Source organism: Nipponia nippon, unplaced genomic scaffold (genome assembly GCF_047370975.1).
Source record: "Nipponia nippon isolate SJK-2023a ecotype South Korea unplaced genomic scaffold, ASM4737097v1 scaffold_1, whole genome shotgun sequence".
NCBI lineage: Eukaryota > Metazoa > Chordata > Aves > Pelecaniformes > Threskiornithidae > Nipponia > Nipponia nippon.
In genome coordinates, this window is record NW_028262290.1 from 26944792 (window position 1) to 26965534 (window position 20743).

The following is a 20743-nucleotide window of genomic DNA, read 5'->3' on the forward strand; positions in this document are numbered from 1 at the left end:
AGGGAAAGATAGCAATAATGAAATGGGTATATTTTGGTATACTTAAGGATGCTTTATATTTTGGGATTTTTTTAATCTTTCATGCAGCATTAAAAAAAAAAAAGCAATTATTCATTTTAATGCATCGTTCTTGTTGGCTTAAAGCTGAAATATAGTTGCTTGAAAATTAATTTACCCCTCTTGAATGACTGGTTGGATTATCTTTGTAGCATTAAATGTCAACCCTGAGCTCAGAGCACATTGTGTCTACGGTAAAAAGTTGTCCCTGAGCACTTAATGTTGTGTTAAATGATGATGTGTCCTTTGCAAATGTATTATTAGTGTCAAGCTGTTCCGTCTCTCAAGATTGAAAAATGGTCAGTGATTTGAGCTGCCATTAAACCTGAATAAAAAAGAGAGAGGCTGTGGGGGGTTTTCATGCCTTTTCTGAGTACAGACATACCCCTGAGTACGTATAAGACATATCAAAATGTTTCTGTTAACCTAAGACTCCAAAAACACCATTTGGAATCACAGCAATTAAAAATAAGAAAATCTTACTTTTGCTTCTCAGGAAAAGAATGGTCATTGAATATGGCTGTGTGACGCTAAGAGCACAAAAAATCAGTAATAAATACTTGGTCTTGTTTCTGTAGATGTGAGCTAGAGTTCTGATGCCGATTCTCAAACGTAGCTTGTAACACCGTTACTGATGTGCGATTTGCTGTCTGATGTTAATTGAGGTTAGGCCTGAAATTCCTTTGGAATTTTGTTTTTCTGAGGTTCCTCTAACATCCTGAACAAATAGTTATTTCCAGTTTTAGAGTTACAGTGTTATGGATGAGGCATGCATGTTTAAGATGTGTCATGTGTGAGTAAAGTTTCACCAGGTTGAAATTCTGTTAATTAATATACAGCGACTGGTTTAAAATATCTCAAAGATACTCAATCATATACTTCTGTACACACACCTTAGAAGCTAGGTGCCTAGGTACCTTTATGGATCTGGGTGATGTTACAAAGCACTTGAGAAAACACTTATTTCCCCATGCCAGACACCTAACTTGCTGGCATTAATAAAGGCACTTAAAGAAAAATTCTTCTACTGTGTCTGAGGTGATAGAACACAGATTTGAGGAGTTCTAGGGCGTGTAGGGAAAAAATATACTTATATTCCCTCCTATTGAAAAACAAACTACTGTAAAGTTATGGAATTGTTGAAAGTACAAACTGATTTGAACTTTTTAGTCCATTGACTTGCTGTTTATAGACCCTGCTGAATTCCTTTGGTGCGCTTTAGTTACACTACTATAGCTACGTTAAGGTATTTCAGACAATGTGATTTTATGGCCAAATTCTCCCTGAGGTGTCAGCCATTTAGCTGGTTCCAAGGAAGTGTTCCCTGATGACTGGAAAAAGACAAATGCCATTCCCATCTTCAAGAAAACTTGAAGGAGGACATGGACATACTGGAGTCCAGTGAAGGGCCAAGATGACTGTCTGGAACATGGGATGTACAAGGAGAGGCTGAGAGAGCTGGTTTGTCCAGCTCTGAGATGAGACGGCTCAGCTGAGATGTTATTGCTGTCTACAAATATTTAATAGGAGGCTACAGACAGGGTGAAGCCTAACTTTTCTCAAAGGTGCACAATGGTAGGACAAGAGGCAAGTTAGAACATGGAAATTCCAATTAAGTAGGTGAAAAACGTTTTTAGCAGAAGGATGGTCAAATGTTGGAAAAGGTTGCTCAGAGAGGTTGTGGAATCTCTACCTTTGGAAATACTCAAAACTCAACTAGACAAGCTCAGCTAGACTAGCTCCCTGAGCAACTGAAGGTAACTTTCAGGCTGGGTCCAGTTTAGAAGCTGGCTCTGTTGTGAGTGGAGGGTTGGACCAGATGACTTCCAGAAATCCCTTCTAACCTAAACTATCCTATGAGGCTGTAGCTTAAAGTGCCAGGGACCATAGCTGGCACACAGGAACAGTTCTGAAGTAATGTGATAATTATGGTACATCTTTGCAACAGTGGCTCTGTAGTACAGACGTAGCTAGCTGGCTTGGGAACCACCACAGCATAGCTGAGCAAGGGTGGAATTCAATGGGAACCACCAGTTAAGCTGTGGTTTTAGATGCATTTTACAGTCCCTTCGTGGCTCTCTGATGTTCTCTCTCTAGTGCTAATAATACTTAAGATAATTACTTCACAGGTAATTTGGCCATGTCTGCAAATGTCCCGAGAGTCCAGATAAAATCATGTAGGAAACCGATTCTCCTTCTCCACTTGTCCTTTGGATCTAGTTTCTTTGGCTCAGATTCATTCTGCTTAACCTTAGAGGTGAAACCAACCTGCCTGACTTGGGTGCTGAACAACTCTAGGCTCTCTCTGTTGTTGATGACAGTAAAATAGGTGCTGCCAGGGAGCACTTTAGGCTGTCCTAGACTGCTGTCACTCACTCTTTGGAGAAGTGTCTCTATGGGAAGTAAAGAGGGACCTAAACAAGCAATCACCTAAAACTGAAGTCAGGTGCAATGGCTGTGACCTTCTATGTCTCGCATGTAAGGAGGTTGTGGAGGATAGTGTGACTGAGCCTTCCTCCATCTTGGACCTTCATCCCTGCCAGCGAGATCTAACTTTTCCCTTCCCCCTGTTACAGCGGGCAAAAGGAGGGGATGCTCGAAATCAGACTGTGAAAACCCTGAAAAGACCAGAGGACCATTTTCTTGTTCTGTGTTCATCTGCAGGATTTCATGGGAAGGTTCGTGGAACCTTTGCTAATTCAGATCAATAATCATAATAAGAACATTGATTTCAGTTTAACTAGGTGTGTGATTTCACACTTTCACTTTGACAGTAAAGCTTGCCACAGTCTGTCCCTAGTTTCTGACTAGCTATGTATACATTTTAGTATAGGTTTCAGCATCAGTTACATTAATGTACTTTAGTTAAACTACTACTGGTAACTAAAATTTACCCAGTAGTTGTAGTTTTATTACAACTTAAGGAATACTTTAACATATGAAATGGATTGCTACTGTATGGAAAATGTCTTACTAATGTTTTGATTATGACTATAATACCAGCACAGAAAGATTCAGGACAGCAGTTTGTTGGTTGTTACGAATTATAGTGAAAGTGCTGAAAGGAATTTTAAATCTGTAATGTTGATTAGCAAATTTTACTATCTGTCAGGTTTTTTGGCATGCTGTAAATAACTCATCTTCAAATAATTTGTCTGAGTAATTAAATTTAGATTGCACATTTCTCATTTCAAATATTTTGACTCTTATCTATTTGCTTTTCCATTGTGACTTAATTGGTGTGGTCTATATAAACGGACAATAAATTTATATACCTTTGTTATAAAGATCAGTCACTGAATAGAACTTGGTATTCATCCCAGACAGAATTATGATTGAATGTATTTGCAAGATTAAAGTACTGAATTTACTTTTTTCTAATTAAAGGCAATTAAAGATTTGCAGACACAAATAAAAGACAATGAATTGAGGAATAAGTGTAGGAGCAAGTCCATTTGCAGGTGAAAAGAAGTGCCTTTGAAGCAGAACCAGCTGTATTTTCATTGAAAGAATAACAGTTTAGGAAGCTTTTCTGCATGTGCTTGCTTGATAGCATAATGTACTCATAAGCAGCTTACGCAGTACAGTATTCAGAAAATAGCAGTGCATTAATTTTTAAAGTAGCAAATGCAGGCAAAGAGCAATGCTGCCACATGATGATAATGAAGGTGGATATTGTAAAGTCTACTGAGAGAAAAGAAAGCAGGGAGCTCCTGAAATGTGAACATTTATAAAACAATAACTAGATATTCATATGATAATAAGATTGGACAGCAGCATCAACAAAGGCCAAAGACGCAGTCCCGTTTCTGCTAAAGCCTGATGAATTGAAAAGCAGAGAGACAGTCTTTAGTCTTGTTATTCAATTCCAGTAATAAGCGATTGTTAGAATGAAAGAGTAAATATCTAGAAGTGTTGGGAATCTAATTTTTTCTGTCGTGAAGTTATTCTATAGATTTGTTCAGGTTGTATCTTAAATGGCAGCATCTTTAAACACAGTCTTAAATGTAGTCACTTTTCTTAAATATAATGCTCAGCATGTTGCATTCTCAGTTGCGTGTATAACAGAGCTTGGTATGTATGCAAAAGTACAATGTTATGTGTGCTACCTGGTAATGTCACAGTATTTCTGTAGACTAAAAAAAAAATGGTCACCCAGAACTTAATGAACTTGTCTAGCTCATATGTATTATTTAGTTGGAGTTTTGCATTAATCAGGGTGTCATTGGAGGTTTAGTTAAAAAGAATACTGAATGTACCAGATCAGATCGTCTCTAATCTGTTATTGAAATTATTGAATAGAAGATATATGGGATCTCAATTTCCCTTGTGAGTAGAGATAAATCACAAAAATTCTTGTGAAATCTGTAGGTTTGTAATCCTAGTTACATGAGGAGAAACAAAGTCATGTTGCATATTGTATGAATCCCTAATATTCACTCTGAGGGAGACACTTTGGCATTTTTCACAATACAGCTGTGTTTATTAGCTCAAAAAGTGCCTATATTTCACCTTTATCTTCACCCTTTTCTAATTCTACAGCTAGTAGGATAGTCTTCATTTCTACCTGTGGAAAGTTTTCAAAGCCGGATCTGTAAACAGGGCACAACTCAGTTCAGCTGCTGCTGAGGTCACTCTGCCACCAAGGGAGTAGAAAAAACTGCAAGAAGGATGGAAGGAAGGGGCGGGATGAAAGGTGAGCTCTGGAGAGCTTCCAAAGGGCAAAGGCAACTTCAGGCACTGAAGTGGAAAGGTGGATGATCTTTGCACCTGGTGTTGGCAGGAGGCAAGACAAGCAGGGAGATGATGGCTGTAGTCAGTAAGAAAAGTTGCCTTATCGTGGACTAGGTCTTTGGTCTTAAAAATGGAAAGAAAGCGATGGACTTGGGAAAAGTTGTAAAGAAAGAAGTGACAAATTTGTAAAAAAAAAATGGAAATTGGGGTAGTTATAAAAAAAGTTAAGGAAAGCTGACATTGGAGTTTGAGAGAAGAGATGAGATGAAGAACTGATAATGATAATGAGAAGTAGAAGAGGAAAGGATTTTGCTTAAGTAATACAAAATTTGGTCTGGAAATTTTCCAATTCTATATTTTTGGCTTCTTCTTCTTGCCTTCCTACATTCCCTCAGGAAAACTCAGTGTCTGTCTTGAATAGACATTAGGTAAAGCAGACAAATGGGGCTTTGTCTGATGAGTCCATCTTAACTGGCTTTGACGGTTAGTTCCTGGGAAGAAGAAACAGCCTAAGCTGATGACTCTGACAGATAAGTGTACAAGAAAGCTTGTAGGATAAGTGAGATAAAACTAGAAGTCATTGGGAGTGTGAATATATGTATTCCAACTGGTTGAATTTGCAGACCCAAAAGAACATAGGGAGCTTGTATTATGTATTTCTCCTTGTTTTCCAGGTGGTAATGATCAGCATTCACGTGGTAGGGGCTTTGCATTTCATAGTTCTTTATAGTCCTGTAGTACAGACGTCTTTCCCAAGGCCTCAGAAAGTTCAGATGCTTTAAGAGTCTTTTAGTACAATTGCTAAATCTGGTTTTCATTACAAAGGACTCCACAGATGCCCTTTTTAAACTTTTGCACTTGGCGGACTCAGACTGTTTCCCTACCATATTTTTTTTCCCCTTTTTGGCTATCACATTTAGCAAGGAGAGTGGTAAATTAATGGCAGGTGCATAGATTTGGAGAACTACCAGCTCTAGAGTCATTAAAATAGCCTATTTGTTATATAGGGGGGTTTAGTTGTTCATATCAGATTTAATATATATCTGGAAGTATTCTCTAGATAAGTAGAATCCAGTCTTAGCCATAGCCACGATACTGGAATAAATAGGACCAGAGTGCTTGAAACCGAGGGAAAGAACACCAATAAGCTTTCCCTTTTCTAGGAATAGACTTGGTCCTACCGATAGATCTAGTTCTTAGGCTGGGTCTCCTGTGCAATGTTTACCCTTGCTCTTGTCACCTTCACAGTTGAGCCTTGGAGAGGAGGAGGGAGATTGGGCAATGGGAGGAAAGGGAGGTGGGTTTCAGTAGCCAACTTGTTTCCCATTTCTTACAGGCCTTACAAAGCTTTCAAGTTTTCATGATCTAATACCGTTGCATCACTGGATGGGGAATCTCTGGCTGTCCTGCTTTATTTACCCCAGATGGGAGAGCAGCAAACCTGAATTATGAGAACTGAAATTGAACTTAGTCCTTGTCAGTTATAGACTTCTAAACAAAGGTATTTGTCATGCTTAAAACATCTCGGATAAATTTCTATAGTTTGTTCGCAAGTAAGTAAGAACAGCTGCATCACTTTATTGAAAGTTGGCTCCCAACAAACAAACAAAAAAATTCAAGGCTGGGGTATATCTATGCCAAATTTCAGCCTGGAGTGAATTTTTATGAGTTATAAACTCTGCCATTTATAATGGAAATTCTGACAGCTCTTTAACTGTTTCGTAGCAAAACTAGACTGCAGTACTTTAGGGAGAAGAAACACATTCTCTTTCTGGCTGGCTTCATCTCATGACTTAGCCATTTTGGTAGTTGCTGCAGTTCTTTCCCTAACTGTTCAAAAAAATTACTGTACTCCTGATGCATCCTATTGTTGAATATCATTGACTTCTGAAGAATAATGCTGCAGTGGTCCTTTCCTGCAAATGAGATATGTTGACTGGATTAATATTTTGGAGCCTCAGTCATTCTGTCATCTTTTCTTCACTCTGTCCTCCAAGAAGGTTCCTTGGATATATGCACTTTTTTTTTTCCCCAATAGACATGGTTTCAGTTATTTTTTTCTTTTGTCATTGAGTATTTTCTAAGTTATTTCAGGTCTTTTATGAGTAATATCTGACCAAAGGATAATACGGAGACCTTCACAATATGTAATCCCTAGGGCTGAGGAGAGATTATACAATGAAAGCAAATTCATAATGCAAGTTCAGCATCCACAGTATGCTAGAGAGGAGCTCTGTATTGAATATGAGCAGAGTGATAGAAAGAGTGGACAAAGGTAGAGGTGTGTTTCCATGAATCCAGTGTATCACTGGAGAAGACCTTTCTTTTCCAGTTCATGTTTCAGAATTTCACCCCTGCACTATAATATCCCAGTTTTGAAGGTGATCATAAAATGAGAAGCTTGCACTATTGGTTATGAATGTAAGAACACATCTGGTTGAGCAAATGGGGGTGTTGCATGCACAAAACTACTGGGCAGAGTTTTAGAGAAAAGGTTAAATTATTTGAATGTAGCAATGACGAAAGCTAAATGTAAACCTAGGTAACATTAGTGGTTAAAAATGGCCAAAGATTTCTGCTTTAAGCATTGTAGCTTAGCTTTGGAAATAGGCAAAAAGGAGAAAAAGGCATTTATGCATTGGGGGGGGGAAATGGAAAGGACTTTTTGAAAAGCCAAAGCGATTGTACTGAGGCTCTACCCCTTTGAGCAGTTTCTTCACAGATTCCTCTTTTCCTTCTCCTCCTTTTGTGACTGGATCTGTACCTTGACTTCTGTTGACTTAAAGAAGCTGTGGTTGATAGTAGATAGTACAAGAGTAACAGGCCCTTCAGACAACAAAAATATCCCTGAGAGATATCAAGTGTTTTATGCTTTATTATTAAGTTGAGATAAATGATTTATGCCATTTCTAAGTACTTGCATGTCATCCTCTGAACTCAGTTCATACGGACTCACAGTAACCAAGCACGTAGTTGCAGTCTTTGTGAAGAGATAGTCCCCGTAACTTTTTAAAAAGTCCATCTAAGACACTTCTAGACAATTTTGTGTAACATGTTTCTACAAGCAGATGGTGTGAAGCAATGGTTTTATTAACGCTTACTTGGACTGACTTGCATGTCTGTGAGTTCTGCTGCTCGCAAATAATGTTGTGGTTCGGAATGATGAAACATTTACACTCACCATAATGTCCTGTATTACACATTTATATATGCATTAGAGATGACTAACCAACAAAAATTATAATGAAAATTTTGTTTTGATTGAAATGTGAGGAAAAATGCCATCCACCTTTAATCTGCTTATTTGCTGTCTGATGCTTACTGAACAATTTAATAAACATTTTACTAGTGGATGGCTATCCGTACGTGTATTTTGATGTCTCTCTGGAGTGATAGGTTCTACGCTGATTTGTTGGCTCTTGCTTGTTGCTGTCATTGTCTGTGTTAAGGACCGTTGTTCCACAGATCGGGCCCCTGTCTTACAGAGTAGCTCCTGCTTAAAGTGCTGGACTGTGGGATGTTTTCAAAATGTTAGATCTGACTTTTCAACTGAAATAATTGCAGACATTCTTTATCTTCTTTTTGCATCGTTTTCATTAAATGTGCTTTTCTACTCTAGGAAAACAAGATTATAAGAAAACCAGGCCCATGTTAAGAGCTACAAGATTAAAAGCAGAGGCCAAGAAAACTGCACTAGGCGTAAAGGTAGAGATCTATTTGATAGCTTGTACCACCTTTGTGTATATGTTGTTTCTTTTCCCAATAGATGTACTGTGTGAATATTGATTTCTGAGAGATATTATGACACTTCAAAATCTAAGTGGAATGCCAGAATCTAAAATATTTATGATGGATTGCTTTTACTTAACCCTAAAATAACTGGAATAGTTGAAATGCTTAAAAGATTTTAAGTAGTCCATGTCCTTGTTATGATGCATACTTACTTTAAGGTCAATAAAGTACTGTATGCTTAGAAAATTGATCTTTTCAGGGAGCCTCTCTACACACAGAACAAATGCTTTAACGATTTCATGTAGTTATAAAAATTACAATAAACATCTTCCTTCTTCCTCTTCCTATCCTATACCCAGGAGTAATTTAAAGACTGGGTTTGTTAAGTATTGTAAATTCTCAGCATTATTATCTCAGTCTATAACCTTGTGTAATGCCTCTGACTCGGAAAAAGAAGGCTTAACTAACAGCAAAACACATGAAAAGGCACTGAACTTTATTTTGGAAATGTCCCTGTTTCAGGCAGGTATGAAGTATAATAATGACTATTTGATCATGGCTGTGAATATGAGCAAGAAGGACAATTAGGAATATTTTGTGCTCTCTGCTACCCAGTGTGTCATCAAAACGGGATTTATCTGAACACATATTGTTTATTTAAGTTGCATCCAGTATTTTTCCCTCAAACTTATTTTTGAATCAAATTGATAGTTAGCTTAGCAGCAAGGGTAAAAACTGAGCAAAATAAAAAAGTGGATCAAATACCTGGGTATTCTAGTGAAGGAAACTTCAGAATTGTTAAAACAAGAACATTTTCTTGTTTCTGGCAGATGAGAAATCAATTTTTTCAAGTTATAGCTTATAGCAAATGCCAAGGTATTACTGCCAAGCTGTAACAGCTGTTGAGCTGCCAGATGATGTATTTGGTTGTCTTCCAGAATTTGCTATTATAATCACGAAACAGTGCTTTCTTTTTGCTCCTGATTGCTGATCTCGATCAAGCATTACTGTGCGATGCAGTATGTTTTCACAACATAATCTCCTCAGTTAGTGCTGTGTGTCAGGTTTTAATGAGAAAAAGTAGATTGCCTTTTTTGTTTAAAGGATAGATTATTAACCTTTTGAGTGCAATGTTTTTTCCTTCCTTTCTTATTAGATTTTACTTTTTCTTTTCATTTTGCTTTCAATGACATGACCTTTTAAAAGTGATGTTCTACTTGGAGACTTTTACTGTACAGCCTAGTTCTTTTAAAATGTGCAAGTTTTTTCATGTCTTTCACAAGTGAGAAAAATATGGAACTTGGTCCTTCAAAACTTGTTCTGTTTCCTTATTTTCTTAAGTAATTCTTACTTAAAAATGAGGGAGAATAGGAAAGTGTATGTGTAATCATATGTATAATGAAGAATCATTTATTAGTGAGTAAAGAAATCAAGAACAGCTTATTTTGTACATACATGTTGCTGTGTGTTATAGCAGAACACCAGCTGACTTCTAGATAAGAATCAGTTTTGCCATCAAGGCACACACGTGCTCTGCAGGTCATGGGATGTTGTTTCTGGGGTTCTGCTAGTTGCAGTGTGCAATGTCTCAGGTTTGCAATTTTGCCTCTGCCTCTAAAAAAAAAAAAAAAAAGAAAGAAATTCTTTAAAATATTGTCTTCCGGCTGTAATATTTTTTGCACGCCTGGACCTTAAAATATGACTCTGGATCATCCCCAAAAAGATCACAGTCATTTGCTTTGCTTCCTAATTACTGAGAAAAGCTGACAGAGCTGAAGCAAAAGGTAAGGTAAGTTGGGCACCTTTCCCTCCGGGGATATGCTTGTGGGGGAAGGAAAGCAGGGCCTTTGTATGCATCCTTCTCACTGAGCCTGCTTAATGCCAACAACCTCAGGCTTACTAAATGTTACAATACTTCTACCAGAATGTGGGCAATCCCTGTAGAATAAAACTCTGCACTCCTGCTGACAGACACTGCAGCGCTCAGCACGGAAGCGAGGCATATTTAATGTCTCGGGGTAAATTGCACCTCTTCCCCTCTTGCAGTGACAACTCTTCACCCTGCTCTTTCCCTCCAGTTCAGCAGAGCTTCACCATGGGCAGTGGATATGCCTGGAGTGTCTGCAGGGAAATGGCCCTCCACACCGCAGGAGAGGCTGCTTAGTTGTGGAGCCCCATAACCTCTCTCCCTCCCTCAGGCAGGGCTTGTTTTGCTCTGTCCGTTATTAAGTTCCTCCAGCTGTCCAAGAGCAATCTTCTCATGTTCATCCTCCACACCTATCCCAGCTACTCCTCTGTTGTCTTCTGGATAAATTTTTAAATAAGAATTTCTTGAAGTCTCCTGCTTAGTGTGACAGCAGGGTGTTAAACTGCTCCTTATGTCTGTGGCTGTCAGAAAAGTCAGCAGAGTTGAGGTCCCATCAGGTTATGTACACTCGTGAAACTATTTTGAGGCTTGAATGTGCAATCCTTTAATTATTTCCTAATATTCAGAGCTTTTGAGTGTGCCTGAGATCTTCCTTTGGGAAGGTATCGTCACAGTTGTCACTTCATATTAACAAAGTTTTCTGGTGGTTGTAAGTGACATCATTCACCTTCCAAAGGCTGGGGTTTTAGTCTTTTTATATGATGTAGGCCCCGATACTGTGCTGTGACAGTTGATTAACTGTTTGTGTTGAGGAAAAAAAAAAGCGGTGTAACTACAGTGCAATGTAATAAGTAGGCAGCACTTTAAATAGAAATGTCCAAAGTTCTTGTAAATCTTTGAGAAAACATGTACATATGTGTATTTACTATATATTTTATTTGTTTATCCAGGTTTCGGTACATGATGCAGTGTGCAGCATTTCAAAATATATTAACATTTGCTTATGAAAAGCTAAGTTGCAGTTAATAAAAATACTGTAGAGGGAGGATATCCTTATCATACATGTAAAAGTACAAGCTCTCTGGGAAAGAGGAATATTTTTATAATTCTGTGAAATACCTAACACAGTAAGTACCATACTGCCACTTAAAACATTAGGATTTTTAGTGCTCATTGGTACCTCTAGAGCTGTTTTGCAGTAGTGTCCTGAAGAGCTTATCATCCTGGCTGTAAACTAAGACTTGGTGTAGTATTTAGGGGAAGAACAAAACAGAGGACTGGAAAATAGTGAAGGGATTTTAGTCCTTAATTTCTGTGAAGATAATGAAATTCAGCTGTTGTGTATTTCACCATGAGAGCTGACAACATTTGCTTAAAAAAAAAGGCCCTATAAATGACATAAAACTTTTCAGAACCAATCCCCTGGAGATCCTTCACATTTCATCGCTGGCATACTAATTAGCTTGTCTTGTCAAACTTTGATTGCCTTGTCATTTTAATGCAAGGTTTAAAGTAACAAAGTTTCTTTCAGTCCCTGGCATTTAGTACTTTTTAATTTCCCCAATGAGAGATTTTATCCATGTTGATAATGTCAGGAAGCAGCTAAGCACTAATAACTATCAAAAGTTAGTTCAAGCAGGGTGACCATGCTAGTATTTGGTGTGTAATATTTGCTGTTTAAACATCTTTAAAAATTAAATATTGTAGCAGAGCTATTGTGCTAGCTCTGTTTGTGTATGTGACACTAATGCCGACAGTGCCAAAGTATATGGTGTCTCTTGGAAAAGCAGGACCCCTGTGTCGAGAAGCAACTTGGAGAGAAAGCGGTATGCTGTATGTCTCCTGGTGTTTGGGTAAGACAAAATTCTTTGTAGTGGTACCAAAAAGGGAGCCTCTGAACCTTCTCTGCGTGGTTGTTTTGTTGTCCCCCCGTGGGGGGCTCGTGCTGGTGGAAGCCCACCTGCTCCTCCTTACCAGGCGAAGCAGCAAGGAGTCTGCACCATTGGTGCTAACTCTGCTCTCAGTGGGTGAGGAAGAGGTGCCAGCAGGAGGGTGGCAAGCAGAAAATGGTTTGAGGAATGTGGAAGCTCAGCCCCAGATAACTGGAGTTTGGTATGCAGAGCCTGAAAGTAATGGGAGTTCTTGGGGAGAGATTCTTTTCACAGGCTGCAAGAATGAATCAGTGGTCCGTGGGATAGATGATAAAGTTTTCTCTCTTGTTGAAAGGTAGACACAAATCTGAACAGTAGTATTTTACACCCACTTGCAAAGACATAATCGGCTACAGAATACCACTCCATAGAGAATTATTAGCAATGTACATCAATTGAGCTAAGGAGAAAATGTTTCCTAAAAAAGTGAGAGCTTACTGTCTGTCATTCTTTTGCATATCTACTTAATCTATTGTGTAGCCAGCTAGCTCACTATTAAGAGTTTATCTCATCTGGAACAAGTTATGTATGAATAGATAACAAGGCATTCCTAGTGTATTTTGGCAAAGGGTATTCTCTGATTTCACACTGTTCATAATCTGCTAAGTTAGTGAACTGCATTTGCGAAGATAAGTTGGGAATATAGTTTCATAGCTTTGCAGAAATTAAGGCCACAAGGGACTATTAGATCATTTGATCTGGCCTTCTATATGTTACAGATCATAAAATTTCATCCAAATACTTTCTAGGAAGTCCAAGCACTTTATAACGGCCAAAATACTGGGTCTTCAAACCAGCTTATGTGCCTCACATGAAGAGCAGGGCAGCTTAATGTGCTACCAGTGAACAAAGTGTGTTATTCCCAGTGATCCCAGTAGTCAGACTTTGATCCCTGACCTTGAAATGGAAGGGAGGGGAAAAAAAACATACAAAGAGAAAAACAAAATCAGATTGCTCCCATCTGACCCTGGCCTGACCTGTACACGTAAGTACAGTAATCATGGTGGTTTGAGCATGTGAACAAGATGCACCAAGCAGGAGCCTAGGAGGATTTTCTGTACCGTTTCGGAGCAGTAGTCCATCTTTCTCAGGCTTTGGTCTCTACTTATGACCAATCTCTAACACTTCAAAGGACAGTTGACAGCAACAAAACCTCAAATCCCAGAAATGAAGTCAATACAATTGGAGGTAAATTTCCTGAAATAGAAGGAAACTGCTTCTCATCCTGTATAGAAAAGTGAAGCACTGAAGCATGAGGTGCCATTACTTTTAACAGCCTGGTGCTTCAGGGGTTCAGAATGTCACACTGACCATGTAAGTAACCCCGGTCTTCCCAGGGCCTGAAGGAGGGGAGCAGTCTGGAGGGCTGAGTTTGCCAACTCCAGGGCTGGCAGCCAGAGCCTTCTTTTCACACAAGCCCAGGTTAAAGTATTCTTCCCAATAGCTAAATAAAAACGTACTTTTTTTGAGAGATCTGACCATAAAAGACTCACAGCCATGGAAGTCCATAGTTTCCCCAAGAGGGAACTGGAATGTTCAATCATTCTTGCTCCTAGGAAATGGCATCCTATTTCAAGACAGAGCTTATCTAACCACAGCTGGACCTTGAGAGGTTCTTGTAAACAAGATAGGACCCCACACTGTGAAGCGCCTTACTTAAATACAGGTGTATGGCATATATAGTTATATGCTGTAAGGAAATTACCTCTCATTCTTCTCTATGATAAAATAAATACCAGTTACCTCCCTACTGGAAATCCCTCCACCTTTGCACAGGCAGAGATTACTCTGAGGGAGTGGTTGCCCCTTAAATCCAAAGACCTTTTTAGAGTCACAGTTTTTCAAGGCAGAGTCCTCCACTTTGTAAGTACTATCTACATCTTTGATACCTGCATATATTATCTTGCATTTAGGTATATTAAAATGAATCCTGTTGCTTTGTGATTATATAGCCAGGCCTTTTAGATGACTGTAATAGTTCCTTGTTCTCATTACTTGAGACAATAACGATCTTTGTTCCATCTGAAATTTTTACAATAAAAAATTTATAACATAAAAATTGCTGATAAAAGTTAATAAATTACTTTTGTTACCTTGTATTAGATGTAGAATGTTCTGCATTAAGGAAGTAGACGTCCATTTTTAAATATGATTTTGTTGAAACTCTAAAAAATGGTCACAGTGCATGTCCAGATAAAGTCTTCCAATTAGAAATTATATGGGATAAAAAGGTTGACTGTCAAGTCCGTGTATGTTTGTTTTATTTCTACAGGTATCCTTGGTCAGCAAGATTTTCTTTTCATCTCTTTTCAGAAATAGCTAGGGATAGTTTGGCATTTCAAAGACACTAATTTGTGGTACACTTTCACCTAGTTTTAAGCTGGTTTTGGATAAAAAAGGTACGATTCTCTTTGGAGGACAATAAAAATCATGTAAAAAATCCGAAATTTCCTGAAAGTGTGCTATTTCTCTCTATGTGTAGGATATGATGCTGCTATACACAGTGTCTAGATTCGTGTTATTATAGCCAAAATTTTTTCCTCAACCCTGTTTTTTCATCTCCTGATTAATCTTGTTTAGATCCCAACTCGGCAACTTGCTCCATCAGGGTGAATCTGAGGACATTATCCAAGTATTTTGGCATGAAAGACATAAAACTGACAAAAAGTGATAAGAGAATTAAATCTATGTTATGCTGTAATGGCATGTGTTTCCTTTATGGAAAAGTTTCTGAAAAACTTAACCAAGCTGAAATCAGTAGGGTTCTACAGACATTATTCTAAATATAAGAGAATATAATAGAAAATTCTGTTCCTTTTAAAGGCTTCTTTGACTGTAGTTTGAGATTTGAGAGCAGGGATGTTATTTCCTAGTGTTCTGTACCACGTTATAAAAGAAAAAAAGGAGAAAAAGCCCTGTGATCATTTTAAGTTTATTTCTATAGGACTTTTTCTATATTGGTTAATTATTCATGGTGAAATCCTCTGAGTAAATGGATTTGGCAGAGGGATGATGGGGATGATCCATAAAGTGCAAGAGAAAGGGAGCTATATATGCCGAGCAGGGAGTATTTTAACATTTCATTTCTATGCATGGCTTAAAATACAAATAGCAAAGCCTGATAAGTATAAAACAAATTAAAATGACAATATATACTGTTGTTGCAAAGACAGTATAGTGGTGTAGCATCTCATTTGCTATTTACATTTATGTAAAAATTTATGTTTATAAAAGTTCATAAACTGGATGCAATTCTTAAGAGACTGCATATCCCTAGCTGAGAGCCAGGTGTCCTTTGTTAGGCTGTTTATTTTAGATTTTTGTTACTCTTCCTTCTTCAGTAATTCAAAATTAAGGTTCTTGCATAATTCACAAACCTGGAATTTCAATAAGGCTTTTCATTCCCAGGGTTAATAAATACTGATCCAGCCACCCAGTTCCTAATGCCTGTGTAAGGAAAGTAGTATTGTTATCTCAGCGTTATTCACTGTAAAAGTTAGGCAGAGGAATTAAAGAACTACTCCCATCAAAGCAGTTACTGGGCAACCTGAGAATAGAAATGAAGATTTTTCCAGTTCCACTCCTAGAAAACAAATCTTTAATGGAAACATTCCCCCAAATTTTGCTGCTGCTACCACAGCGTTTCATAAGGGAGCACGGGGAGAAGGGAGAGGAAAGGTGAACCTATTGTAAAGCAGAAAACGTGGCAAGCGTGGCATCCAAACAAGGGAAAAAACTTTTCAATACCGGAATGAATTTGCTCTCTGTGTCAAGTGTGAACGGTGCCTGCATTGTACGGTTTTGTTGTCCACTCTCCTGAGCAGATGGAGCTTGCAGTTGTATGTCACTTGTTTATTACATCCTCTTAAGATTAGTAGCTGTGTGGCCAGATGGGTCTGGGAGCACAGCTGTGGATACAAGGAAATAAATGAAACCTGTCTGATGCTGCCATGCCCTTTTGTGAGATACTGACGTGTTGCAACTGCAACAAAGCAAAAATCACTTTCCTTTAATATATTAGTGAATTAGATGTACTTTCTGTTTTTTTTTAATCAAATCATATGAAATCAGGAGGATGAGGTTCAGAGGATGATATAGTAAGAGGAAAATGTAGTTGAATTCTGTAGCAAACAGCCTCAGCAAATTTACAGTAGCAATTTTAATGTGGTAAAATAAATTTAAAGTACATCTCAATTAATCATCCATATAAACTGTAAAGCAAAGCTTTCTATAGAACAAAGACTCCTATAGAGCATACGCCAACTAGGCAGTAGTATTTCAAAGTTTATTAGATGGCATATGTTGAATTATTGATCCAACATTCTGATAAACTATATAATGCATTCATGTAAATGCAAATGAAATGCTGTTCTATAGAAGAATGCCAGATTATGGGCTAGACTTTAAAAAATGAAGCTAACACAGTTTTAACTCCTTCATGGCAGTGGACACACGAAGTTGGTCACAAAGCCACCATCAATCTACAGATACTGGACAGAATTCGTCCCACAGCACAAGTCTCCGCACCAGAGCTACCATCTCCACTCCCCTTCTAGTCTAAGAGGAGAAATAGGCATTTTTAGGAAGAATTCACCTGACCTCTTTTAGAGGACACAATGAATCTTACACCAGAGAGGGTCAGATTCTCTACCTGGATGGTAAAGGGTGTCTGATCGTCTAGGTGCGGTGTAAGCATCTCCTTTCAGTCCCACTGGCAGAGTAGATTTGATATGGTATCTTCTCTACCAATTCAGATTAGTTGTTATAAAGTTGCTGAACTGTTTTTCTTCTCTCTTTTAAGTATACAGCTAGATTGTTCTGACGCAGATGGTTTGTAAGTTAACATGAAGCTCAGATTTGGAAGGGAGGTTGTTGCTTCTTTTTGTGGAGGGAAAACGGTTTTGGGGGGTACAAAGTAACCTGTTCCTTTTGAGCACCTCAGTGCGTGATTTTAAAAGTACATCATGATGACAAGGAAGGAAGCAGTGCATGTTGTTAGCTGTGGAAGTGGCACTTTCTGTGAGCTGAAGGAACATAAGGATTTTTCTCCGATTTATATTTCTTCTTTCATTGTCTAGCAAAATGAGAGTCAACACTACAGGAAGTGTGCTGTGCTTTTCAGGAAAATAAAAACTTAAAAATGTGAAATACTGTGACTTTGAAAGTAGTGTTATAAAGAGGATGATCATACTATGATTTGTTATATCTGAGATCTAAACTTGGAGCTTAACAGAGTCCAGCCTTAAGATAGAATATGATGATAGGCAGTCACATAATGAGTATGACGTGTAGTACAAAAACATTTTTCTGCTTCTGAAAGCTGCTATAAATCATGTATACTTTGGAAGACGCTTTTATGTTAATTAAGGAAGATGCAGCAAGTTGCAGTATTTTATGGGAAGAGAGGCAAGTGCAAGTGCAAATTGTTGTGCTTTTTGCCTTATTGCAGAGGGGAAGGAAGAAAAGTTTTGTCCAATTCTGAAGGATTTTGTAGCTCCATATTGTAACGCATGCCAGGAGGTTGGGAGGTAGAGGTAGCAATTTTCATTGACTTCCACCATACTGTGTTTGCTTCATTAAAAAATTACAAATTTGTTGGCAAAAAGCAGTAACATATTGCTAGAAAACATCAAAATTCACAGTGTAAATTCATAACTTAAATTTGTATTCAAAACTGTCGTTTGTGAATTCTGTCTTTTCTTTTAAAAAAGGAGGAATGGCATAATAAAAGGGCGTAAAGCTCCTATTTCTAGGTCAGACCAAAGATCTTTAAGCCAAATATCCTATTTCTTGCAGTATATCAGACTCACCAAAATCTTTATTGAGTGAATGGATTTTATAACATTCTGAAATGGTCATCATAAAGAAGAAATCATTAAAGTGTCAATGCCTTATGCAATTATGTATGTCTGATGGTATTTTGATGTGCATTATAGAATGGAAATAATATTTATTTCTGATTTAACTGAAAATATGGTACTATTTATAACAGGTTTTGTTTTGGTTTTTTTCTCTTATTTCTACAGGAAGTTGCCCTTGTCCTTGCAGCTATACTGGTATTTTTGTTGGCTTTCTATGCTTTCTTTTATCTTAACATTTCCAATGAAGTTGACCTTGATCTGGATCCAGATGAAAACTAGCAGATGCAATGAATCTATCATGAAGATTTCTTCAGCTCGAACAAGACTACGTAGGAACACACAGTCCCTTCACTGTGAGACAGTAAATGATGCCATTTCTTGCAATCCAAGTTCATAAGAAAGTTTTGCAATACATCAATCACTTTTACATTCCAGATCTCCAAAATAAGAGAACACTCATGCCTGGCAAGTGTATTTGGTTAATACCAAAGCCAGGAGCAGCAGTACAATAGATGAAGTTTATTGTTTACATTATTTTTTTCTCAGGCAGAGAACTTTGATGTTAAAAGACAGGTGCTATTATTATCATGGGTATTGATGCTGACTTCACAGGAGGAGAGTCTGCCTTGACTAAATTTAGGAATCAAAGCTTCCTAATAGCCAAATTAGGTTCCTTTTCCTTTCCCAAAAGAAAGCTGAAATACCAAACAGAAAGTCTTTTCTTGATTTGTATTTAAAGTGTATCAAAAAACTCTCATCCTTTCTCTCCCTTTTAATCTTTTTTGTGCTTGTGTGCACACGCGCGCGCAGGAAGATGGAAGAAATTGTAGGAAAAAAATAGCTTTTTAGAAGCAGTCTGTCACCTCCTATATGGACTTAATTTTATGTCATCCCAGATTCTGTGTGCCCATATATCTGCAGTAATCTTTTTCATTCTTTTGCCAACTGTTCAGCACACATGTGTTCTGTCAGAAATGGCACCTGGATGACAGAAGCTCTAACATTCGCATATGCCTCTGAAACACAGTTCTTTGCCTCCTGTGCTGTCTGAACTAGTGTAAATAGAAAGTTCAGTCGATGTTGGTTTTAATTAGTGTATTGCTCTATTATTAATATAAAGTCAAAATCGTATTTTAATTATACTCTTCCTGCTGGTTGTGGTATCAACTTGCTCTGCCTGTTAGGGGGATGTTGTAAAAAAATTGCTTTCCAGTTATACAATCATTTTAATCATCAAAGTAATGTGAGACGTTGTAAGTATTAAGAAACATTTTCTTTCATGCCTACTAATAATTTGGAAAATCTTGTCCCCATGACATCCTTCAGTTCTTGCAAAGTACCTTGCAGAAGATGCACTGTAGATAACATTTCTGATCCCTTTGATAATCACAAGCCACTTGAAGAAGTCGGTAAGTCAAAGCAGCTGCAGGGAGCTGTAAAATTCTGGCTTTATCCTGTTCTACTCTGGCTTTGGCATATAACTGAGCTTGTGGTTGTAAAGGTTCAGTTCTGATCCTTCTAAAAATGTGGTCAGTCTTTCTCTAGTTCGAATTCACTGATACCAAGAAAAGCATAGAGCCATTGATGCTGAATGTGGCAAGGGAGTTAGGCAGATTGACTTCCAGAAAAGTTATCATAATTCTGAAATTCTATTAGCAAACTAGTTTGGCTTTATCTTTGATACCAGTTTCAGGGCAGAACATTAGGTTTAGTTGCAAGTGAGATATTTACTGACTTGGTCCAGAAATGCCTGACTAAGATTTCTTATAGTTATTTTAAAGACAAAGGGATACAAATCATAGCAAATATTATAATGGAAAATATATTTATTTTAAATTGACACAGTCCCATTATCACCACTTAAGGAACTTAGATCAATACAGTTAATTTTTAAACCATACAGTAACTATGACCATATACATTATGAGTCTCTAAGGAGCCACTTCTTATCTGTCATACTCCTCATTCACTTTATGCAATGCAAAACAACTCCTCTAGAAATTCAAAGTACAGCAGTCTTCCGAGAAGAATATGAAAGAGAAGCATAAACATATATGTGCAAATATTTCTCATTTTCTAATTATGACTGTTACAGACACAAAATCCTAACATTTACGCATTCATATGACTTATAGTCTGCTAATACTTGCACTCATGACCAAACGCTCAGCAGCATGTTGCATTTATGGTGAGGCGTTATCTGACACATGGCCCGACTTTCAGTGGAGAGAAAGGCATATCACAAGCTGTCTCCTTGGATGTGACATGCCTTTCACTTCACCAGTGCCACACCACATGTCACAGAAGCTGCAGACCTCTCCTGTTACTTTGCATGAGCAGTTTTCTTGTTCCATAAAATGCTGGAAGGATTGCTTTCTTAATGTCTGCACGTAGCTCTCTGGGTGATGTGTGGCTTGAGAATGACGTGTAGTTATCCTCTTCAAGCAGGTTGTCTTGTAACTTGCTTTCTGAATCAGTTACATGAAAAAGCAAGCTATTCTTACTGTCAAATTTATGAACATGAAGTTCCTAGAACAGGAAGATTGCGTTTCCCATAATTA

At 37.8% G+C, this 20743-nt stretch overlaps 1 protein-coding gene across 3 annotated transcripts in view; it reads left to right on the forward strand.

Moving 5' to 3' along the window:
• TRIQK (triple QxxK/R motif containing) overlaps positions 1-20458 on the forward strand; it is a 60407-nt gene extending 39949 nt beyond the window's left edge. For all 3 annotated transcript variants that reach the window (XM_087750078.1, XM_087750089.1, XM_087750100.1), the window contains 2 exons: positions 8411-8496; positions 18348-20458. In XM_087750078.1, coding sequence (XP_087606204.1) covers positions 8411-8496; positions 18348-18461 — 200 coding nt within the window. In that variant the 3' untranslated portion in view covers positions 18462-20458. The remainder of the gene's footprint in view (positions 1-8410; positions 8497-18347) is intronic.
• The last annotated feature ends 285 nt before the right edge of the window (positions 20459-20743 follow it).